Source organism: Sus scrofa, chromosome 1 (genome assembly GCF_000003025.6).
Source record: "Sus scrofa isolate TJ Tabasco breed Duroc chromosome 1, Sscrofa11.1, whole genome shotgun sequence".
NCBI lineage: Eukaryota > Metazoa > Chordata > Mammalia > Artiodactyla > Suidae > Sus > Sus scrofa.
Window position 1 is genome coordinate 122,433,713 of NC_010443.5, and position 26,533 is coordinate 122,460,245.

The window sequence follows — 26,533 nt, forward strand, 5'->3', positions numbered from 1 at the left end:
TCAGCTACTGCTTCCAAAATTGAAACCCTTTTTCTAATTAACTCTCAAAAGACATCTCCCCTTCACCACCCCCCACCCCTGACATTCTGACAACTTTCACTACTTGCATCTTTAGAAAAGAGCAGTTACAATATGAACATATTTCACCTATCTCATATTCGTTTTGGCTTACCTATGGATCTCAGAGATGACAGCTAATTTCGTGATAAAACTTTGAAAACAATATTGTGTATGTTTGAGGTCTCCTCAGGAAGGCAGCACTTACTCATCAATCTCAAAAAGTCAACAAAAATAAGTCCTTAAACAAATAAGACGTTAATTTCTTCCATCTCTTGAAAGAGGAAGCTTGCCATAAGGGGGAAAAAAGTTCACTGAAGCCTTTGACATTGAAAAGGTTTCTGCGCTACTTCTCATACATGCCCTGATCAGAAGAGTTTAATATTGAAACATTTCTTTTACATAACTTTTAAAAATCATCTAAATAAGTAAATTACAAATTTAAAACATTTAAATCATGATTTAAAAAAAAAAAAACTTTAACCCCAAAATTTTCCAGAAAAAAAAAAAAAAAAACTTTTATTTTTTGGTTCATCCTATCTCTACTGTTCCCAACTTCACAACTTCAGAGGGAGTGAGGGGCAAAGTGTAAATCAGTCAAAAGAAATAACTCTGGGAGTTCCTGTCATGGCACAGCAGAAACGAATCTGACTAGGAACCATAAGGTTGAGGGTTTGATTCCTGGCCTTGCTCAGTGGGTTAAGGATCTGGCATTGCTGTGAGCTGTGGTATAGGTTGCAGACATGGCTCAGATCCTGCATTGCTGTAGCTCTGCATAGGTTGGCAGTAACAGCTCCAGTTGAGACCCCTAGCCTGAGAACCTCCATATGTCATGGGTGCAGCCACAAAAAAGGAATAATTCCACCTTACACAGCTCCATGGTAGTCAGACCAGTCCTGGGCACTCAATATACACTTGTAAGACATTGTGAAACTGAACAAAATAGAGCAGGGCAGGTAACATGGGGAGTAGTTATTCATTTATTCAACACATGTTTACCCAGTGCCTACTTCAGCCTAAGCACAATACCAAGTACTATAGATATACAAGTTAACAAGAAGGACAGTCTTGGCTCACAGATGAAATCAAGTCAAAAAGAGGAGGTATTAAATGTCTATGGTAAGTATCATACTTGAGAGGTACAAGTGCTATGATTTACAAAGGGAGCCCTAACTTAGTTGGGGAGTATGGAAATCACGAAGGCCTTCCTGAGGGACATTTAGGCTCACATCCACAGACGGTGGGGGAAAGAGCATTCTGGGCATGTGCAAAGTCCCTGTGGTGAGAACCAGCATCAAACACCATGGCTGAAGTATAACGGACTGTGTGATGCTGGATCTTGCAGTGCTCTCCAGGAGGTGATGAGGACTTTTCTACTTCATTCCAATGAAATAGAAAGCTTTTGAAAGGTATTAAGCAGAGGAATTAACTGTATAATATTTAATACCTCTGCTTAATACTTATTTCATATTTAAATTTTTAAACCATCATTCTATCAGCTATTTGAAGGATGACTGGGAGAAAACACAGTGGAGGCGCCTGAACCAGCTTCTACCCTCCAGCTCCCAGCTTCAGTTCCCTCCAAATTTCAAATCATAGCATGTGCCATTCTAGATCTTCCATAAGATTTAGTTTCTGTGACACTTTTTGGAGCACCTGTTTACATACCACCTGATGTATGTACTAACCATTTCCCCCTAAGGTGAGGGGGTTTCATATCCCCCTACCCTTAATTCTCTAGCCTCTACTCTCTCTAGTCTTCTGTCCTATACCCTTTTGTATATCTTCATGATTAAGTGTACAACAGGTAGAGAGAGGATTAAGATGGTGGAATAGAAGGACTGGCGCTCAACTTCTCTGCTAAATACAACAAAATTTACAACCAAATGTTGAGCAATCTTCAACCAAATGGACCAAAAACATTCAAAAAGATATCCTACTCCAGAAGACAAAGAGGAGGCTACATCAAGAGTTAGAAGGGGCAATTACACAATATAAGCAACCCCATACCACCCAGGTGGAAAGCCCCACAGACTGGAAAGTAACTGTGTAACAGAGACTCACCTATATGAGTGAGAGTTCTGAGCCACACATCAAAACTCCATGCATGGGGATCTGGCACTGGGAGAAAGCCCTCAGAGCAGCTGGGATTGAAGCCCAGTGGGGCTTGTGTTCATGAGCTCCATGGTACTGGGGGAAACAGAGACCCCATTCTTAAAAGGCTCACACAGACTTTCACATGCACTGGGTCCCAGGGTAAAGAAATGTCTCCATAGGAATCTGGGTCAAACCTGACTGCAGTTCTTGGAGGACATCCTGGGATAACAGGAGTGAACATGGCTTGTTGTGGAAGAAGGACATTGGAAGAAAAGCTCTTGGGAATATTCAGCAGCATGCCTTTCTCTGGAGGTGGCCATTTGGAGAAAATCTGACCCCACTTATAAGCACTGAGAAGCCCCAGGCCAAACAACAATCCAGGTGGGATCACAGCCCCACCCATCAGTAAACAGGCTGCCTAAAATCCCCCCAGGAACAGAGCTGCCCCCTAATCTCATCCAGAGACAAATCCCCACCCACCATAAGGAAAGAATCAGCTCTGACTACCAGTGGGCAGGAATCAGCCCCTCCATCAGGAAGCCTACACCAAGCCCCTTACCAACTTTAGCCACAGGGGGGCAGACACCAGAAGTAAGAGAGGCTACAACTCTATTATCTATAAAAAGGTCACCACACCAAAAACCTATAAAAATGAAAAGACAGAGGACTATAACTCAGATGAGGGAGAAAGGAAAAACCCCAGAAAATCAGCTAAGTCATCAGGAGATTCTCAGCCTCCAGGAAAAAGACATTAGACTGTTGATGCTGAAGATGATGCAAGACATTGGAAATAAACTGGAGGCAAAGATGGATAACTTACAGGAAACACTGAGCAAAGAGATACAAGATATAAAACTTAAACAAGAAGAGATGCAAAATACAATAACGGAAATAAAAAATTCATTAAAAGCAGCCAATAGCATAATCCAGGAGGCAGAAGAATTAATAAGTGAGGTGGAGGACAGATTAGTGGAAATCACAGATGCAGAACAGAAAAGAGAAAAAAGATTGAAAACAAATGAAGAGAGTGTCAGAGAACTCTGGGACAATGTTAAACGCACCAACGTCCATTTTATGGGGTGCCAGAAGGAGAAGAGAGAGAGAAGGGGACATAAAAAATATTCAAAGAGATAATAGGTCTAAACATCCCTAACATGGGAAAGGAACCACTCACTCAAATCCAGGAAGCACAATGAGTACCATATAAAATAAACCCAAGGAGGAACACCCCAAGACACATTAATCAAACAGACCAAAATTAAAGACCAAGAGAAAATATTGAAAGCTCCTATGGAAAAGAAACAAATAACATACAAGGGAACCCCGATAAGGTTATTGGCAGATTTTTCAGCAGAAAATCTCCAGGCCAGAAGGGAGTGGCATAATATACTTAACATGATGTAAAAGAGAAAACCTCCAACCAAGATTACTTTACCCAGCAAAGCTCTCATTCAGACTTGAAGGAGAAATCACAAGATTCACAGACAAGCAAAAGCTAAGAGAATTCAGCAACACTAAACCAGCTTTACAACAAATAAAAAAGGAAGTTCTCTAGACAGAAAAGGCCACAACCATAAACAAAAATTCCAAGAATGGAAAGGCTCAAAAGTAAAAGTCTATATACAGTAAAGATACGAAATCATCCATGCACAATTATGCCACCAAAATCAGAAATCATGAGACGAGGAGGGTACAAATGTAGGACACTGGAGTTGCACTTGCAATTAAGAGACCAACAACTTAAAACAATCTCTCATATATATGGACTCTTACATCAAAATGTCAGAGTAAATGCAAAATAAAAATAAACAATTGATACACAAACAAATACGAAAAATCAACTTGAACACAACACTAAAGAGAGTCATCAAACCACAAAAGGAGAGAACAAGAGAAAAAGGGAAGAAAAAAGAGAAACAAAAACAAATCCAAAACAGTTAATAAAATGGCAATAAGAACATACATATCAATAATTACCTTAAATGTGAATGGACTAAATGCCCCAACCAAAAGACATAGATTGGCTGAATGGATACAAAAACAAGACCCATATATATGCTGTCTTCAAGAGACCACGTCACTTCCAGGGACATATACAAATTGAAAGTGAGAGGATGGAAGAAAATATGCCACACAAACGGGAATCAAAAGAAAGCTGGAGTAGCAATGCTTGTATCAGACAAAATAGACTTTAAAATGAAGAATATTTTAAGGGACAAGGAAGGTCACTACCTAATGATCAAAGGATCAATCCAAGAAGAAGATATAACAATTTTAAATGTCTACACATCCAACATAGGTTCGCCACAATATATAAGGCAACTGCTAACAAACTTACAAGGAGAAATCAATGATAACACAATAATAGTGGGAGACTTTAACACTGCACTTACAACAAAGGACAGAACAACCAGACAGAAAATCAATAAGGAAACAGACCCTGAATGAAGCATTAGACCAGATGGCCTTAATATATATTTATAGGACATTTCATCCAAAGGCAGCATAATACATATTCTTCTCAGGTGCACATGGAACATTCGCTAAGATTGACCACATCCTGGGCTACAAATCCAACCTCAGTAACTTTAAGAAAATTGAAATCATATCAAGCATCTTTTCCAACCACAACACTATATGACTGGAAATGAACAATAAGAAAAAAACTGCAAAAAACACAAGCACATGGAGACTCAACAACATGCTACTAAACAACTAATGAAACACCAAAGAAATCAAAGAAGTTAAAAAATACCTAGAAGCAAATGACAATAAAGATATGACACTCCAAAACCAATGGGATGCAGCAAAAGCCATTCTAAGAGGAAAGTTTATAGCAATACAATCCCACCTCAGGAAACAAGAAAAAGCTCAAATATACAAGCTAACTTTACATCTAAAGCAGCTAGAGAGAGAACAGACAAGACATAAAGTTGACAGAAGGAAAGAAATCATAAAGATCAGAGCAGAAATCAATGAAACAGAAATGAAGAAAGCCATAGAAAAGATCAGTGAAATGAAAAGCTGGTTCTTTGAAAAGATCAACAAAATTGATGAACCCCTAGCCAGACTTATCAAGAAAAAAAGAGAGAGGACTCAAATCAATAAAATTAGAAATGAAAAAAGAGAAGTAACAAAGGACATCACAGAAATACAAAGGATCTTAAGAGACTACTATATGCAACTACACACCAATAAAACGGAAAACCTAGAAGAAATGGACAAATTATTAGAAAAGTACAATCTTCTAAGACTAAACCAAGATGAAATAGAAAAGATGAATGGACCCATCACAAGAACTGAAATTGAAACTGTGATTTAAAAACTTCCAACAAACTAAAGTCCAGGACCAGATGGCTTCATAGGAGAATTCTATCAAACATTTAGAGAAGAGCTAACACCTCTCCTTCTGAAACTATCCCAAAAAATTGCAGAGGAAGGAGCACTCCCAAACTCATTCAATGAGGCCACCATCATCCTGATACCAAAACCAGACAAAGACACCACAAAAAAATAAAATTACAGGCCAATTTCACTGATGAACATCGATGCAAAAATCCTCAACAAAATACTAGCAAACCAAATCCAACAATACATCAAAAGGATTGTACATCATGATCAAGTGGGATTTATCCCAGAGATGCAAGGATTCTTCAATATCTGCAAATCCATCAGTGTGATACACCACATTAACAAACTGAAGATTAAAAACCATATGATCCTCTCAATGGATGCAGAAAATGCCTTTGACAAAATCCAACACCCATTTCTGATAAAAACCCTTCAGAAAGTGGGCATAGAGGGAGCCTACCTCAACATAATAAAAGCCATATATGACAAACCCACAGCGAACATCATTCTCAATGGTGAAAAGCTAAAAGAATTCCCACTGAGATCAGGAACAAGGCAAGGATGTCTGCTCTCACCACTAGTATTCAACATAGTTTTGAAAGTCCTAGCCACAGCAAAGAAGTAAAAGAAATAAAAGGAATTCAAATTGGAAAGGAAGAAGTAAAACTATCACTATTTGCAGATGACATGATACTATACCTAGAGAATCCTAAAGACTCTACCAGAAAACTGGTAGAGCTCATCAATTAGGTTAGTAAAGTCACAGGATACAAAATTAATACACAGAAATGATGGCATTTCTATATACTAATAACGAAATATCAGAAAGAGAAGTTACTGAAGCAATTCTGTTTACCATTGCATCCAAAAGAATAAAATACCTAGGAATAAACCTACCTAAAGAGACAAAAGACCTGTACACTGAAAACTGTAAGACACTGATGAAAGAAATCAAAGATGACACAAATAGATGGAAAGACATACCATGTTCTTGGACTGGAAGAGTCAGTATTATCAAAATGACTATACTACCCAAGGCAATATACAGCTTCAATGCAATCCCTATCAAATTACCAAGGACGTTTTTCACAGAATGAAAAAAATATTTTAAAGTTTGTTTGGAAGCACAAAAGACCCAGAATAGCCAAAAACATCCTGAGAAAGAAAAATGGAGCTGGAGGAATCAGGCGCCCGCACTTCAGACTATACTACAAAGTAACAATCATCAAAACCATATGGTACTGGTACAGGAGTTCCCGTCGTGGCGCAGTGGTTAACGAATCCGACTAGGAACCATGACGTTGCGGGTTTGGTCCCTGCCCTTGCTCAGTGGGTTAACGATCTGGCGTTGCCGTGAGCTGTGGTGTAGATTGCAGACGCGGCTCGGATCCTGCATTGCTGTGGCCCTGGCGTAGGCCGGTGGCTACAGCTCCGATTCAACCCCTAGCCTGGGAACTTCCATATGCCACGGGAGCGGCCCAAGAAATAGCAACAACAACAACAACAAAAAAAGACAAAAAGACAAAAGACAAAAGACAAAAAAAAAAAAAAAAAACATATGGTACTGGTACAAAGATAGAAATACTGATCAGTGAAATGGGATAGAAAGCCCAGAATTAAACCCACACACCTAAAGCCAAATAATCTATGACAAAGGAGACAAGAATATACAATAGAGAAAAGACAGCCTATTCAATAAACGGTGCTGGGAAAACTGGACAGCCACATGGAAAAGAATGAAATTAGAACACCCCCTAACACCATACAAAAAAATAAACTCCAAACGGATTAAAGATCTAGATATAAGACCAGATACTATAAAACTCTCAGAGGAAAACATAGGCCAAACACTCTCTGACATAAATCACAGCAATATCTTCTCAGATCCACCTCTTAGAGTGATGACAGTAAAAACAAAAATAAACAAATGGGACTTAATCAAATTTAAAAGTTTCTGCACAGCAAAGGAAACCCTAAACAAAACAGAACAACAACAACAAAAAAAAAAAAAAAAACACAGAATGGGAAAAAATATTTGCAAATGAATCGACTGACAAGGGATTAATCTCCAAAATTGATAAACATCTCCTACCACTCAATACCAAAAAAACAAACCCCATCAAAAAATGGGCAGAAGATATAAACAGAAAATTCTCCAAAGAAGACATACAGATGGCTAAAAAACACATGAACAGATGTTCAATATCATTCATTATTAGAGAAATGCAAATCAAAATCACTATGAGATACTGCCTTACACCAGCCAGAAAGGCCATCATCAAAGAGTCTACAAACGATAAGTGCTGGAGAAGGTGTGGAGAAAAGGGAACCCTAGTACACTGTTGGTGGCATTGCAAACTGGTGCAACCACTGTGGAAAGCAGTATTGAGATTCCTCAGAAAACTAAAAATAGAACTACCATTTGATCCAGCCACCCCACTCCTGGGCATCTAACCTGACTCGAAAAGACACATGTACTCCAATGTTCATTGCAACACTCTACACAATAGCCAAGACATGAAAACAACCTAAATGTCCACTGACAGAGGAGTGGATCAAGATGTGGTACATATACACAATGGAATATTTTTCAGCCATTAAAAGGAACGAAATACTGGCATTTTTAGCAACATAGATGGACCTAGAAATTATCATGCCAAGTGAAGTCAGTCAGACAATGAGACACCAACATCAAATGCTTTCACTGACATGTGGAGTCTGAAAAAAGGACACGATGAACTTCTTTGCAGAACAGATACTGACTCACAGACTTTGAAAAACTTATGGTTTCCAAAGGAGACAGCTTGGGGGTAGGGGGGATGTGCTGGGGTTTGGGGATGGAAATCCTATAAAATTGGATTGTTATCATCATTGTACAACTATAAATGTAATAAATTCATTGAGTAATAAAAAAATTTAAAAAAAATAAAAGTGTAAAACAGTATTCAGTGAATACTTCTTCAGTAGATTTAAGGCCTGACTGGCAAGTGTCTTCTCAACTGTGGAACAGAGAACGCCAAGACTCCCCTCTGGTTTGTGTTTCCCTAGTAACACCAAGCCTGTATTTTTAGAGGGACCAGTGATGGCCATGACAAAACTGCTGCATGTGAGAGGACCAAGGGTCGATGCTATCATCACTTTTGTTGAAGAAACAAGATCAGTTATGGTTACTTCCTATCAATCATCTCCAACTATCTTTCTCCATCCATAGACCTAACCCATTCCATCATCACAGATAGAAGATGAGCTGTCCTCTTCTCCCCAGTGCCACCCTAGAAGACTCAACTGTGAAGTTCGTATAGCTCCCAAATAACTAGGAGTTGCAGCGCACACCTAGAGGTTTTTATCTCCTGAGATGGAATCAAATTGCTCTGTACCAAAAAACTTTAATTGGAACATTGCTGTAGTCAGAATGTTGTCCTAAATTTTAAGGAAGGAGACAATGGAAAACAAAGAGAAAAAGAACAAGAGGAAGCTGACTTCAAGTTTCACTAGTTTGCCAAGTTCATACCTTTGCAGCCAGCCGACACTCCATCACCCTGATATTGAAATGAGAAGTTGCTGCCTTGTTCATTTCCACACAGCTGTTGGCAATTACAAACACTGCTCCACTTGGAAGCTTCACATCAGTTGCCCTCAGAGGACTAAATTCTATCAACTTGGCCTATTGGGAAAAAATTGACAGGTGAGATATAATGTATTAGAATTCAGAAAATGTTTAACCATTTATGCATTTATTCACCTTAGTAAAAATTTTTTTCCAAAAATACATTCATTAGTTCATTCATTCATTCATTCAAATACTATTTATTAACTTCCAGACACTATATTAGGCACTGGATATACAAGAGTGGACAAGGTAGACACTGTCCCTCCCCTTATAGAGATTACAATCTAGTGGGAAAGGCAGTCAAGTAGTCAGTACATTGCCGGGTTGTATTACAATGGTTGCAAAGCATGGGGAGCTATAAGGACATATAGCTGCAGCACCTGATCAGATATAGCCTAGAATAGGCTCCTCTGAAAAAAAGGGAACTCTAAACTGAGTCTTAAATGAAGAGTAAGAGTACAACAGTAGGTTTCTTTACCCAAATAAGACGTCAAGAAGAGGAAAGAATATACACAAGTTTAGAGATGAAAAACAACATGACGTGTTAACTGAGTTTGAGGTGTTGAACCTTAGCTGGAGCTTAGAGTTTAAAGAGTGAGGAGTAGTGAGAGGATAGGATGGATGGAGGATGCAAAGTTGGGGTCACGTCATAGAGTGCTTTGCCAACCCGAAGAATTTCCACTTTGGTCAGACTCTATAGCTAACTTTCATTAACGACAGGACAGGATTCTGACTCTGCTTGTCAGGTCTCATCCTAAACACCCAGAGTATTTTCTTAGCATTGAACCATATCTCCTCATGCCTCCTGATTCTACCTTAGGGAAATCAACAACATATACTCTTCATAAGAAATCCAGGTATTCTTGGCAAATAGCCATATCTGTAAGAATCTGTAAGAATCTGATGGAAAACTACAAAAAGATTTTAAAGAAATGTCTGTTTCTATTTTGGAAATGGACAATTTATGGCAACTACCAAAACCTCTGCTCTGCCCATGGGAACTGATAGCCAAAGGGAAGTATATTGACTAAGGAATTCATTCCTGGCTTCCTTTCAGCATTCTTCTCCCCACCACTAAAGCCCAAAGATGTTGACAGAGGAAAATGATACCAAAAGAGTAAATTATAAAAAGAGGGGTTGTGAATATATGTGGTAAGAGAACTAACATTTGGGTTTAAAACCAACAAGAGATTATGAAAATGCCATGAGATGAAGTGATTTGGGATAAGAGCAGGAAAAGAGGTCTCAATTACTAGGCAGTGAAAAAATCTCACCCTAACAATGAATTCAAAGGAGAAAAAAAAATTTAGACACAAGAGAAAAACAGACCTGAGGTGTGATTCTGGAAGCTTAAGGCAGAGGTGATCAACCTGAAACAGTAGGTGAACTGGTGATAGCCCTGAATGACTAAGCAGCTGAGAAATACCATCCTACAATAGAGACTAATAAATAGGCCGCCCAGAAAGAAGCATTCTGGAGATCTCTCAAGGCCCCCCTCTCTGTGTGAACTCTTACTAGTTGATATTTCCAAATAGTTCAGGGCCACCTACAGTTCCTTCTTCTGCAAGAAATGATATGGACTGGTCCATCCCTCCACCTTCAGTGCCTATGTAGCGCTCGCTCTTGGCACAGATTTCCGCAAGTTCCACCTGGAAAAGTAAAAATTGATTTGCACTGTGAGTACAGTCACAATCTATTGCTCATTCATTTCCTATTCCAGACATCACAGAGGGGTTTGAATTCCAGTGCAACTCTGATCAACTGATAGTAGCTGCCTACAGCACTGGGGTAACAAGAACTCCAAGACTACTACTGAGTTAAATAGGAAAATATACCAAGATCAACCAATGTCTGCTATGGGATGGAATGAGATATTGATTGTGCAGGTCACACATAGTCTCATCCCTCAGTATTCACAGATTTGTTCCAGGACCCACAAGATACCAAAAGCCATGCATGGTCAAGTTCCTTGTATAACATGGCAAAGTACTTGCATATAACTATGCAACCTATGCACATTCGCTGGTATATTTTAGATCATCTCTAGATCACTTATACCTAATACAATGTAAATACCCTGTAAAGGCTTGTAAATACAATGAGAATGTCATGGAAATAGCTGCTAGTACATGGCAAATTCAAGTTTTTCTTTTTGGAACTTTCTGGAATTTCTTTGGAATATTTTTGATCCACGGTTGGTTGAATCAGCTGATGTGGATCCTGATGAGATAAGGAGGGCCGACTGTATATGCTATCCCTGATAGACTGCACAGGGTAAGCAGTTTCTCCTGTCTTTCTGTTTGTTTCATCTCTCTCCAGACTGGCACCACCAAAAAACCTCACATGGACACTCACTCATTTCTGCCTCAGCTTTCTTTGTCTCGCAACAGTGAACTATTCCATAGTCTCCCCAGAGCCAAAGTGGGGTCATCCAACCTTACTGTCCAGTCCAAAAGTAATGCCTCTGGTATTTCCATTAAAGGTAAGAATCAGAACTAGTGTCATCTCATCAGATACATCTTGCTCCAATCAAGATGAAGAGGCCTGGAGTTCCCGTCGTGGCACAGTGGTTAACGAATCCGACTAGGAACCATGAGGTTGCGGGTTCGGTCCCTGCCCTTGCTCAGTGAGTTAACGATCCGGAGTTGCCATGAGCTGTGGTGTAGGTTGCAGACGCAGCTTGGATCCCGTGTTGCTGTGGCTCTGGCGTAGGCCAGTGGCTACAGCTCTGATTCGACCCCTAGCCTGGGAACCTCCATATGCCACGGGAGCGGCCCAAAGAAATAGCAAAAAGACAAAAAAAAAAAAAAAAAAAAAAAAAAAAGATGAAGAGGCCCAATACTCGAACACATTTCTAATCTAAACTGAAAATCCAAGTACCTGTTGAAGAATCTTCAATGGCTTCCTAATGATTAATAAAGTAAGTTCAAATTCCTCAACCCAGCATTTGAAAGCCTTCCAAAATGTGCAACCCACTTGCATATGAAATCATATTACCAACCACTTTTTCCCAATTCTATTTGTCTCTGTGACCATCTCACACATGGATGTAACCTGGTATTATTTCCTGTATTCTGTCATATGAATCCTATTGCCATTCATTATCCAGCTTATTGCCTACCTACTATGGGCAAGTCACTGGAACCTCCCTCCACCATAGATTCTTCCTTAAGTACTATTCCCTCTACAGCATCCTGTTTCTCTGAACTCCTATGAAACAGTCAGTATTGTCCACGTACTCACTGTACTATTGATTCTTTTTTTTTTTTTCTTTCTTTCTTCTAAGACTTGATCCAAGCCTCTATTTGCTCACCTGTTTTCCGGGAAGATCCTTCCAGGGTGATCATTCTGAAGCACTGATGTAATCATCTCTTACCTGTGTGGCTGCCCATGCCTTGATGACCATATTTCTCAGCATGGCACATACTTCTCTAATGACCTATCCCTTGCTCGCATCTCCAGCCTCCTCTCCCTCCACTAAACCCTGTGAACTCTAGGCTCAGACCACTGGAAAAATGCTGTTATTCATCACCCCCTAGTTCCCTCATCTCTCAGTATCTTTAAAAGTGTGATTTTTCCTGTCTTCCTCACTCAGTACTGCTCCTTCCAGCATCCGCCACTAGCCATCAGGATCAACTCAAGCATCACCTCCCCCTGGAGACTTCATCACCACCCAAATGCACACCCCCCCCACACACACACACACATATTCCCTCCTCTGTGCTCCCTGTATATAACTCTATGCACATTGATGAAACCATGCTTTAAGTATGGATTTCCTTGAGCCTTTATCTACCACTCTATGAGAGCCCATACAATGCCCAGACCACAGCCACTGAACTAATGTGACTGAATCACATAGTGTTTAATCACTTCATGTTTCAATCACATCTATCCCAGAAGAGTGTCAGTCCTGTGAGGAACAGATAAAGTAAGTGCTTCTTTTGTGTCCCCTACCTCATACAATGCCAAGAGCATAGTAAATACTCAATAAACAAATGAGTAAGTAACAGGGACCTGCTGTATAGCACAGAGAAATCTACCCAATACTCTGTGTTGGTCTATATAAGAAAAGAATCTTAAAAATAATGGATATATGTATATGTAGAATTGATTCCCTTTGCGTACACCTGAAGCTAACACAACTTGGTAAGTCAACCATATTCCAATAAAATTTTTAAAATAAACAAAAATTACAAAAAAAAATTTAGAAATACTCCATATACACCTGCTGCTGTCACTTTCTGAGAATAGCTGCCCAAACATCATCTGATAACTCCTGTAAGTGCCATGTTTCTTGTTGATTTCTCTAATGACCTATCCCTTGGTCACATTAACTCTGCCTTGTGACACGAGGTAAGCTTGGTATTTTGACGTAATAGGCATTGTGTGTGGCCTGCTGCACACATGAAAGCCAGCAACCTTCCATAATAGGCACATTAAAAATAAATTAGTAACCAAAAGGTCAAAACACTTGGATTTTAAAATGTGAAGGTACAATGTACCCAGGAGAACAAGCCTCTGCAGGATTCCATGAAGAATAAGGAGACTTGGGTCCCTACATAACCATGCTAGGGGGCCAATGTGAAAAGTCATCTCCCCACAACAGCAATAACAGTCATAGTTACATGGTACTACCTGGAATTATCTCCAAATAACCCTTGGCTTATCCTTATTATATAGATGAGGAAGACAGGACTTGAGAGAGATGACAGACAGCAGGGGAACCAGGATTTGAACTTCATCTGGTGACTCCCAAGTCTTTGTTCTTTTCACACTGGACTTCTGTTATTCCACTACCCCCACCAAATGGAAATGATAAAACCTACTTGTCTCACTACCTCAGAGGGATGCGACATGACAAATGAGACCACCAAAATCTAAGTACTATCACTTATAAGAGGAAATGAAAACATCAAGAAGCATGTACTTATTGTTTTTAAAAGTCTCTGAATGTGTGGTAACACTTTAACAGAAATAGGGTGTTAATAACAGCTTGACAAAATTCAGAAGAACCCCAGAGGTCCCCAGCATCTCTGTGTCACGGAGAGTCCATTTGCAGGCCTGGGGACATCCCCCCACTTTGCTGCTACCCCGCATGCTGAATTCTGACAGATGGATCTCACAACTGCACAGATAATACTTGAGTTCTAAATGTAAGAAGATGAAAAGAAAATGAAGAGAGCTGAAAGATGAAAGAAAGAATGACTCACTTTACAGTCTTCCCAGAATGCATCAGGAATTAGTAATAAATACAGAGGAAAGAAACTAGTACCAGAAGGTTCCAAATCTTGGTTAAAGCCTTAACTCTCCTGCCAACTAACTATGTGACCTTAGAGAGATTGCTTAATTTTTCTGAGTTTCCATTTCTTCATATACCATTTATAACAATAATAGTTTTCATGGTTAGAATTTATTGTCCACATACGATGTGCCAGATACTGTTGCAATTGCTTTGCACGAATTATTTACTTCTCATAATGACCCTATAAGATAGGTATCTCTTCATTCTACAGATAAGGAAACTGAGTGGGTTTATTAGCTGAGACTAGGATAGCAATTACCAAAGCCAAAATTCAAACTCGGAGTTCCCGTCGTGGCGCTGTGGTTAACGAATCCGACTAGGAACCATGAGGTTGCGGGTTCGGTCCCTGCCCTTGCTCAGTGGGTTAACGATCCGGCGTTGCTGTGAGCTGTGGTGTAGGTTGCAGATGCGGCTCGGATCCCGCGTTGCTATGGCTCTGGCGTAGGCCAGTGGCTACAGCTCCGATTCGACCCCTAGCCTGTGAACCTCCATATGCCGCGGGAGCCGCCCAAGAAATAGCAAAAAAGACAAAAAAAAAAAAAAAAATTCAAACTCAACTTGTCTATCCTCAGAGTCCATACTCTTAATCATGGCACTGTATTACCTCTCATCCATAACATGGAGTAAAATACCTACCTCCGTGGCTGCGGGATTATTGTGATGATCCAATGAATTAGATAAAAACATCCCACAAACTCTAGAGACGTATACAACTTTTAATCATATTATTTCTACCTAATGAAAAAGGAAACATTCAATTTACACAAGTGAGTAGCTAAAACCCAAGCCAAATGTAAAAACAGGTATAATTAATCTGGAATTCATGACAATTTCTTAAACTGTTCAGGGAAAGAGAGAACTTCAAAGACTCTGGATACTCCTCAGAGAAACGATTCCACAATAAGAAGTGTGCTAGAGACAAGCAGGAGAGTGTGCCATTTAAAGCACTTCAGTCTAAATTTGGGGAGTAAAAGATGGGAAGAAGCTTGGAACAAAAGGTTTTTTAAATGTCAAACGCTGTTTAAGGAAAAACTTGCATGCTTCTGACAATAAGCACAAATCAGAGCCAGGCCCATAGCCTTAGCCAGAAATGGCAGGACCTGAACTCAGAGAACCATTAATGGAGAGACCATAACAGCAGGAGATGTAAATGGGAGCAGAGAATGCCTGTCATCCTGGGGGATGTGAGGGAGACACGTGTGCCTGCATTGCCCTTTCCGTCTTCAGGGACGCTCGAAATAGAACAATAAAATGTCCCCCAAGGATCATAACCAGGCAGAGTAACACGCAAGGGCACTAAATATTCCATACACACATGAGTTATGTAAAATATCAACAGATTTCATAAGAATAAGAAGGAGCTATCAAAAACATTAATAAAAGTTGGAAAGAAGCCTGTTGGAAGTTAATTTCAAGGATAGACTGAATCAAACTCGGGGACCTGATTTTATTCAGCAAAAGACAAAGTCATCTTTTTCCCTGTCCCTGAAGGATTTGGAGACTTGCTCACTTGTCCTATTTCCCTACCCCACAGAGAGACACACACATACACACACACAACACATGAGAACCCTCAGGCAAGAATACAAAGCTCTACACAAGGGATTCATTCCCCTCCCACCAATGTATTTTCTTGTGCTCTTACACCTGAGCGCTTCAAGAACCCCAGGTGCCTAAACTACTAGTCATTTGTGGCATTTAGCTCTATCCCTTCCTGCAAAACACTAATGTCTGAGAGTCATTAGGAGAGACAATTTGAGTACACAAGAAACTTTTCCAAAGTTTGTAGCCAATAAACTCATTTCTATTTTGACTCCTGCCCTCTGGACAGTTAGAAGAAACCTAGCATTATTCAGAGATCTCTTACTGAAGATAGTTAATGAGGCTAATTTAGCCCTTTGTGTGGTTCTTCTCTTGAAGCAGCCTGGGAAAGAATCAAAAGTCACATGGGCTCCCAAATTAAACAGTGTACCCATCTGCAGGCCAGTGGGGGATCCAGTAAAAGCAGAAATAACAGGATTCGGTTTAAGAGTCACTGAGAAGGACTAAAGATTCCAGTGTTGCCTAGCTAAAATGGGGTATTTATTAAAAGAAAACAAAAATAATACAAAAAGACTTCAAGATGTTAATATAGCAAACTTTATCTTTGTTTAGCAGTTTTACTAATTATAGTATTAAAAGTAGAATAATGACAGAGACAGAAAATATTAATCTTGTCTTATGGGAAGGCTTGCTATTCAAAAGGCAGACCCCAACCAATACAGCATCATCCATCTATTGTCAGCCACCCTAAGTGCAAGTTAAGAGAAAGGAAAGAAATGAACAGCCCCAATCATTCAACAATCATTTAAAATACTAGTGTCCTATAGATAATAAGTACACCAGTCAGCCAGTGTCCTCTGTCAAGGAGCTTACAATATTGATACCATCTTCAGGTGAACGTCTTTCAAAATAAAGTAGTATGCCCGGAATTTGATCGTGGCTCAGCAGAAATGAATCTGACTAGTATCCATGATAATGCAGGTTTGATCTCTGGCTTCATTCAGTGGGTTAAGGATCTGGCATTGATGTGAGCTGTGGTGTAGTTCGCAGATGCGATTAGGATCCCACGTTGCTGAGGCTGTGGCATAGGCCAAAGGCTACACCTCTGATTTGACCCCTAGCCTGGGAATTTCCACATGCCACAGGTGTGGCCCTAAAAAAAAACTAGTATGACAGACAACAATCTGCTCCCTGGGCCTGCTGTCTAATCCCTCTCCATCTTACTACCTGCCCAGGAGGCTGCCCAGCATGAGCTGTACCAAGAGCTCCTGCTTCCCACCGGATTCTCTCAACAGAGAATTCAGGCAAGGAAATGGGCATTAGAAGAGGGGGGAGTGAATTCATCCTGCCAAGGTCATTTTCTAACCCAAGGGCAGTAACAACTCAGGTACAATTAATCCTGAGTTTCCCAATACCTACTACACCTTTGTAAAGAATCTCTATGAAATAAATTGCCCTTGATTATTGACATCTGTTTTCTGTTATGACCCTGACTGATATATCTAAATAAGGTGAAAATGTTAATGTCTCCCTTGACTTTTTTTTACCTCACACATTTTCTCAACTTTCTCCCGCTGCAGTCCTTCTCCACCCTGACTGTCAAAATGCCTGTGTTCTTACCTGGGGATATTTGCAAATTCTTCCCCAGACTGGCAAACCTATTAAATAGACCCCAGCCAAGTAAGGGTAACTTCATGAAATAGCACCAAAGTCTAAAAGAGACTGATGTAAACTTGCTTTGTTTTATAACATGGCTGATGGCCAAGCTCTAACTTGTAGACACTTTGGAGTGTTCTAAGGCGGTGAGGAAAGGAGGGCTTACTTTAATAGGAAAAAGGAGATTATTATTTCTTTTTCACATGCGTAACTCAAGAGATTAATAACTTTCACATTTTTTACTTTAAGAAAAGTTGTCTGGCATGATACTATACCTAGAAAACCCTAAGGACTCAACCCCAGAACTACTTGAACTGATTAATAAATTCAGCAAAGTGGCAGGATATAAGATTAACATTCAGAAGTCAGTTGCATTTCTGTATACCAGCAATGAAACATTAGAAAAGGAATACAAAAAAATGATACCTTTTAAAATTGTACCTCACAAAATCAAATACCTCGGAATACACCTGACCAAAGAGGTAAAGGACATATATGCCGAGAACTATAAAACCTTAATCAAAGAAATCAAAGAAGATGTAAAGAAATGGAAAGATATTCCATGTTCCTGGATTGGGAAAATCAATATTGTGAAAATGGCCATACTACCCAAAGCAATCTACAGATTCAATGCAATCCCTATCAAATTACCCATGACATTGTTCACAGAACTAGAACAAACAATCCAAACATTTATATGGAACCACAAAAGACCCAGAATCGCCAAAGCGATCCTGAGAAACAAAAACCAAGCAGGAGGCATAACTCTCCCAGACTTCAAGAAATACTACAAAGCCACAGTCATCAAAACAGTGTGGTACTGGTATCAAAACAGACAGACAGACCAATGGAACAGAATAGAGAATCCGGAAATAAACCCTGACACCTATGGTCAATTAATCTTTGACAAGGGAGGCAAGAACATCAAATGGGAAAAGGAAAGTCTATTCAGCAAGCATTGCTGGGAAACCTGGACAGCTGCATGCAAAGCAATGAAACTAGAACACACCCTCACACCATGCACCAAAATAAACTCCAAATGGCTGAAAGACTTAAATATACGACAGGACACCATCAAACTCCTAGAAGAAAACATAGGCAAAACACTCTCTGACATCAACATCATGAATATTTTCTCAGGTCAGTCTCCCAAAGCAATAGAAATTAGAGCAAAAATAAACCCATGGGGCCTAATCAAACTGAAAAGCTTTTGCACAGCAAAGGAAACCAAAAAGAAAACAAAAAGACAACTTACAGAATGGGAGAAAATAGTTTCAAATGATGCAACTGACAAGGGCTTAATCTCTAGAATATACAAGCAACTTATACAACTCAACAGCAAAAAAACCAATCAACCAATGGAAAAATGGGCAAAAGACCTGAATAGACATTTCTCCAAGGAAGATATACAGATGGCCAACAAACACATGAAAAAATGCTCAACATCGCTGATTATAAGAGAAATGCAAATCAAAACTACCATGAGATACCACCTCACACCAGTCAGAATGGCCATCATTAATAAATCCACAAATAACAAGTGCTGGAGGGGCTGTGGAGAAAAGGGAACCCTCCTGCACTGCTGGTGGGAATGTAAACTGGTACAGCCACTATGGAGAACAGTCTGGAGATACCTTAGAAATCTATACATAGAACTTCCATATGACCCTGCAATCCCACTCTTGGGCATCTATCCGGACAAAGCTCTACTTAAAAGAGACACATGCACCCGCATGTTCATTGCAGCCCTATTCACAATAGCCAGGACATGGAAACAACCCAAATGTCCATCGACAGAGGATTGGATTCGGAAGATTTGGTATATATACACAATGGAATACTACTCAGCCATAAAAAAGGATGACATAATGCCATTTGCAGCAACGTGGATGGAACTAGAGAATCTCATACTGAGTGAAATGAGCCAGAAAGACAAAGACAAATACCATATGATATCACTTATAACTGGAATCTAATATCCAGCACAAATGAACATCTCCTCAGAAAAGAAAATCATGGACTTGGAGAAGAGACTTGTGGTTGCCTGATGGGAGGGGGAGGGAGTGGGAGGGATCGGGAGCTTGGGCTTATCAGACACAACCTAGAATAGATTTATAAGGAGATCCTGCTGAATAGCATTGAGAACTATGTCTAGATACTCATGTCGCAACAGAAGAAAGGGGGGGGGGCTGTAACTGCAATGTATACATCTAAGGATGACCTGACCCCCTTGCTGTACAGTGGGAAAATAAAAAAAAAAAAAAAAAAAAGAAAAGTTGTCTGGGGACGAGGCAGCTGTTCCCAAATGAGCACAGCAGATACAAGTAACTCTGGTGATTCAGGCTGAAAAGTTACAGTAAATCAAGAAAAAAAGAAAAAAGGAGGAGTTTAAATATTTAAAAGATCAGGAACTGTGAAGAAACAACATTGAAGAGGATTCTCAAAAGTAAATCTGAAAAACCTGCTAAAATCTAGAACCATGCACTCACAAGTGTATATCACACACACACAAAAGAACAAAAGTGGACTCCTCCATCCATGTACACTGAAGAGAATATAATCCAGTGAATCTGGAGAAGGCTACTAATTGGGAAATGTGGCTATAAAAATTCCTGGGGTGAGGGCAGAAATTCGAGTCATCTCCCTTCAAATTTTAAACAGAGAGACAAAGACAACTTCCCTAACCCAACTGACTTAGAATCTGAGGGATCCAGATTCTGAGAGGAGGCCTTCAACAAGGCAGGAACACTATATTATGTGTAACAGCCTGAAATTCCAGGCCCATGGGAAACATAAGAAAATGTCTATGATGGATTTCTTCTAAACGTCAACCACTGCTGCCTATACTGGATGAAGAAGAACCTTCTAGCTTCATGTTAACATGCAAAGTTTGCTGTTTCCCCAAATGACAATCCTGGATGTGCAGATGTATTTGGTAACTATTTAAATGATAACACGAATTCAACAGGTAATATTGAGATCCAAAGGGAGGAAAGAATATGGTACCCTCTCTGCTACTGAGGGCCTCAGACACAGCAGGAGTTTCACCTGTGGACCGGATAGAAGTGCAAATTCCAGCCCCACCCCAGACCTGCTCAATCAGTATCTGTAGCTTAACTAGAGCCCCAGGTGATTTATATGCACATTAAATTTGAAAGAGCACCTCTAAATAATTTCCTACACTGGGGCTTTGTTAATGAATTAAGCAGACAGGAAAGAAGCAAAAGAAGAAAAGGAGGGAAGTTAACAAACGTCAGATATCTTCTAAGGTCAGACACTATGCAGGTTATTTCATATGTGCTATCTTATTTAGTCTCCAAAATGACCCTGAAAGGTTAAAATCATAAATGCTATTTCATAGAGAAGGAAATTGAGGCTCAAAACAGTAAATAAATTAACCTAAAAGTCACACCCTTATAGGTCTGGTTCCAAAGTCCATCAGGCCACCTTGTCCCCCTGCCTCTGAAAATGGAGTTTGTGCCCAGACGCTGGGCCCTGGTAAGCAGATGGAGAAAAATATACACACAGCCAAAGAGAATGTCCCTTCTGTTAGGATAAACAATGGAGCTGACCATGAGCCCCTAGGATACAGATATTTCTAAGTTATCACAATTTCACTCCATTTATCCCCCAGGTTAAAAAGAAAAAAATCCAGCTCGCTGGATGGTTGGAGGCTTCAGGGCAACTTTTCCATTATCCATCTCCAAACACAGTCCCCCACACCTCCCTCCCAAAGAGCCACAACCCCAAGAGAACTCAATATGAGGCTAACATTTTGGTATGATTTCTGCAGGCTAATAATAATTATAATAGCAGCTAATGCACTGAGTCAGACACTCTTCTAAGCACACTTCATGAACTACCAAATTTCAAATCCTTGAAGTTTTTATCAATAAATGCATTTTATAATGAAGAAACTGAAGCCTACAAAGGTTAAATAAGTTGCCCAAGAGCATTCAGCTAGTAAGTGGCAGTCAGGATTTGAACTCAGAGTCTTGGCTGTATGCTTTTGACCACAATTCTATTCTTTATCCTCAAGGGGAGTGGAGTTTCAAGGGTGAGCCAGGAGTCCAAAATTCAAAAGCCCCAAAAAGCCCTCTGTGATTATTTTCAGCACAATTAATTCAATCCCTTTCATTGCTGAAATTCTAAAAAGAAAGAAAGAAAAAGAAAGAAAGAAAGAAAGAAAGAAAGAAAGAAAGAAAGAAAGAAAGAAAGAAAGAGGGGGTTAGCAAACACATACCAAGGTAACTTAATGGGAAGGCTGGAGGAGATGAGACAGAATTGGCAAAGAAAAAAAAAAAGCTATTGTGGGAAGACAAGCAGGAGGCAGAAGCCTGGCCAGATTGATGGAATCAGACAAGAATACGACCCAAGTCACTACTACTAAATACCAAAGGGGCCTCCAAACGCCTGTGGTAAAGGCTGGTGTCGCTTGCTTGGCTGGCAGACCATTTATTTTTGCTCTGACCTTTGAAGAACGTTAAATAATGATGATAATAATGGATGGGCAGCAGGCCTGCAATCTCTGTGGTTTGGCAAGGGTGTCCGGGAACTGCACGTCCCTGCCCATGGTCAGAGGGATGCTGCCACTCCCTAGGGAGGGTCCCTCATGCGGAGTTTTGAAGGGCACTGTCCTGTCCCACCCTTGAGGTCCAGCTGCAGGAAATCTGATTGTAAGCCAATCTGGACTCTCTGGGAGAAGGTAAAGAGAAGGGAGCATTAGATAATTAACTACTCTTTCCCCCACCCCAGCATAATCTTAATTGTTAAAATGAACACCTGTTAATTTTCCTAATATTGACTCCAATTGTATAGAAATGGACCCAACCCAAAGAGAAAAAAATAACTCCCATGAATCATCGCCTAGATTGACCAAGTCCGTAATTTACCAGTCACGTTTGCCCGGGAGAAAGGATTCTGTGTATACAACATTCAATTCAAAAAGACTTTCGCATGAAGTGGGAAGGCACTTTAGGGTCAGGAAATGGCAAAAAGTGTTAAAAGAGTTGTCACAAGGGAAATCTGAGTGAACTCAAATGTTTTGCATCTACTGAAGGTCATTGTAAGAAACAGCCACATGAACACAATTTTTGCATTAGTTGTCAGACTACTAGAGAGATCATTTTCATTATGCTGGGTGTGCTGTAAAGCATCCATGTGAGAAACGCTTTTTAAAATTTAGTACCCTGGAGAAAACATTGCCTCCTTTGATGAACTGGAATGGTTTCTCTATTCTGATCACAAGACCTATATAAATCACTATGTTTCCCTTTTTACCTTGGCTTCAAGTAATCTGAGTAAATACAGTTAAACAATTACATTAAGTAATTAGCAGTTAGTGTGTTTTCATTCTTCTTTCCTTTGCCTTGGTTTTTAATTTCTGTTATTAACCTTATCGAATAAAGATTCTTTGTTGTATAATTCCTAGAATTTTTTTCAAAAGAAAGTAAATAGGCACTTGGTACAAATAAAAGAAAAAACTGAGACATAACAGGCTCACAATTGTCCTATTAAGCAAGGCAGCGATAAACAAAAGTACACTCTATAAAGGGAGAGTTAGAATGGCAAGGAGGACCAGTAACTATATTCCAGAAGGAACAGGTGAAAGAATAGTGGATGGATAGGAGTTAGGAGTGCTTCTTTAAACTTTGAAAGACTCTAATGTCAAAAGGAGGAGATAATTGGGGATTGAGATAGAAAGGGTAAGTTGTGATTAAAAATAAGAAAAATCTTTCCAATGACTAAAATGGTCCAAGGGCTGAAGTTCCCATCGTGGCTCAGTGGTTAGCAAATCCAACTAGCATCCATGAGGATGCAGGTTCAATCCCTGGCCTTGCTCAAGGTTTAAGGATCCGGCGTTGCCGTGAGCTGTGGTGTAGGTCGCAGACTCAGCTCAGATCTGGCATAGCTGTGGCTATAGGCGGGGGGCTACAGTTCCAATTGGACCCCCAGCCTGGGAGCCTCCATATGCCATGGGTGCAGCCCTAAAAGACAAAAATTAATTAATTAATTAATTAGTTAATTAAATGGTCCAAGGATAAAAAGGGCTAATTTGTGAAGCAACAAGATCACTGGGGATATACAAACAGAGGCTAGAAAACTCTCTTACGATGTTGAAGAGCAGAATTTTGCTTGGGGTGGAAGGTGCCTAGAGTGAGTAGCACATAGGGAAAGGGCCCCTCAGATCTGAGGTTCAGACACAAGAACCTCTTAACCTAAATGCTGGGAAAACTATAGATTTCCTCGCCTTCTCCAAGATTATAAATATTATAAATAATGTGTTCAACAAAAGATAAAAATAGAAGCCCTGGAGACAAAAGGGGCAATACAACTCTAGTGTGACAGGGAATTCTTGCTCACTTTGAAATATATTTCCAAGAAAAGAGATGATTCCCTGCCCTTTGTGGGGTGGCAGAGGGAAGTGAAAAACAGAACTTCATGAAACAGTAAGGAATATCCATTCTGGCCTCTCTCCCAAAATGCGGATTCTCAGACACACCTCTAGTCCCCATCTACCATCTTCACGAAGCCCCTTCAGGTACACGCTGACTTGGGGCTAACACAGCAGCTTTTGTCCACCCTCCACGCAATCTACCAGGTCCCCCTCTGCACTGGGTGACATATCCTATGTCAACGCAGCCAGAGATAGACCCCTGTGATCTTTTTATACAGCATTTTGGACATATATTCAGAGCTCTATACCACACACTGCAGGAGAACCAAACATAGTGCCAAGACCCAATACCTGCCCTCACGAATGGACGATCTCATTACAAATCGAAAGTCTGATCCAAAAGGCAGAAAAACTAACCAAGAAAAATTTGTCCTTTGGAAAATAAATGTCTGATGGCAATCTCTTTAGATTCTCATTCCTTATCGAGTATCTACATGTGATCATTCTTGACACTCCCCAAAATTATAAATGTAATCAATACTGTGTTTAACAAAAGATTAAGATGAAAATAGAAACAAATAGGCTCCTGGATGGTTTGTAAACTACTGGCAGAAGGTTTTAAAGGAAGTACAAATAATTGCTAATGGAACAGAAACTAATCTAGACCAGGAGATGTGCTCAGTTGGTAAAGTAATTTGTTACAAAACACATCCACTTCACACACTGCTCAAACATAGGACAAGAGACACTAAAATTGTCTAAACAGGGGTGGTAAGAAAGGAGAGAAAAAGATAATCGTTTCAAGGGGTAAAAATTAGGATACTGCCCGGTTGCCTCACAAGGTGGATGATGGACTCTCTGCTATTGGACCAAACATCAGCCACTGTCCTGACCTGCCTTGGATGGCAGCTCTGCTCACTTTCCCTTCCCATTTCATGAGTCTTTCCTTCCACTTACTTTGGGAGTATATATTACTTATTCCTACAGCGGAATAAGCATTTAAGAATACGTCAAAGCATTCTGGAAAAATCTATGCTTACGAAAACCTATGATAGAGTTACTTTAAAAAATAAGCCATTTTTGCCTGACACCTCCAACTCAGCTTTCATATCTCAACTTACTCCACAAGGTCTTCCCTAAAAGCTACCCCCCTCCCCATTCAAAATGAGTTTTTCCTGTTTTTCTTTCTCATAGTCTATTTTCTTCATGCCATTTATCACAATCTTTATATAGACATTAATGTATGTTTGTTTTATATTGCTCCCTCCCATCTGTCTTAACTCCATGAGAGAAAGGAGCATGTGTCCTTTCACCTCCGTACTTCTCATATCTACCCTATCTGATGAAAATGAATGTTGAATGAATATATGACATCAACATCTTGTTCTCCTACTAGTCCACCATATTCAGAGACAAAAGTCTGCACCTAATAAATGAATATGTACCAAACAAAAATCCTGGAATGGGGAGTTCCCGTCATGGCTCAGTGGTTAACGAATCCGACTAGGAACCATGAGGTTAACCTAGCTCAGTGGGTTAGGGATTTGGCGTTGCCATGAGCTGTGGTATAGGTTGCAGACGCAGCTCGGATCCCTTGTTGCTGTGGCTGTGGCATAGGCCGGAGGCTACAGATCTGATTCGACCCCTAGCCTGGGAACCTCTATATGCCACAGACGCAGCCCTAGGGGGAAAAAAAAAAAAAAAAATCCTGGAATGGCTCGGTCACTACTTGGTCCTCTCATGACACTTGGTGTATCTAAAAGTGAAATACCGCTTTCTCTCTTTTGCTTCATTTGGAGTTTACTCTTCCTTACACCTCTGTGTGCTGCCCTTATTGAAAGGAATTGCTGTTTCCCCACCTTGACCTGAGACCCAAGGACAGAAGGCCTTTACCCCTTTACTTTGTTCCTATACTTCTTCTCCATTACTGGTTTTTAGCTCGTCATAATTTTAGGAACACACTTAGAGCAGTGTTTCCAAATAATTGGTATCAGCCCAGTAGCTAATTATGAAATCAATTTAGTGGTTTAAATATGCTTTTTAAATAGAAGGTAAGGGAGTGGAATGAAAGGGAATGGGATGGAAAGCACTGACAACAGAAATGGTATTGTTTTCTGAAAGTTTTCAGACTGTGTTTGCCCAGGTGTATTATATATTACGTTGCAAAGTAAAACATGTTTTACCTGAGCCGTTGTCCAAATTTTTTAGAAATTTTGACTTAGAGTTAATTGACAGTAGGGAAAATCTCAGATAGTAATCTACAGGTAGGTCATTTACAGCTTAATGTTTATCTATGAATCTAGGTCCCCTCCTTTTATTAAATATTAACAAGCTGCCTACAATATGCACAGAAAAATCTGATTTCTAATACTTTCAGTCTGAAAATTCTGGGATTTTCTAGTCCTTTCTAGTAAGTCTAAAAATCTAACCCATCAGAGCCAGATAAAAGCAACCATCTAGGCAGTTACAGGAATGTCTGATGGCCTTTGCTTCTTATGGATTCTTCCCAAAGTCTCTT

General features: G+C 39.9%; 1 protein-coding gene across 8 annotated transcripts in view; it reads right to left on the reverse strand.

Annotated features, from left to right (window-relative positions):
* GALK2 (galactokinase 2) overlaps positions 1 to 26,533 on the reverse strand; it is a 171,672-nt gene that overhangs the window by 63,097 nt on the left and 82,042 nt on the right. For 6 of the 8 annotated variants that reach the window (XM_003121519.6, XM_021073712.1, XM_005659628.3 and 3 more), the window contains 2 exons: positions 10,666 to 10,764; positions 9,017 to 9,169 (listed from right to left, as the gene is read on the reverse strand). In XM_003121519.6, the coding sequence (XP_003121567.4) occupies positions 9,017 to 9,169; positions 10,666 to 10,764 (252 nt within the window). The remainder of the gene's footprint in view (positions 1 to 9,016; positions 9,170 to 10,665; positions 10,765 to 26,533) is intronic. The other 2 variants (XM_021073702.1, XM_013993027.2) reach the window with 1 other exon arrangement.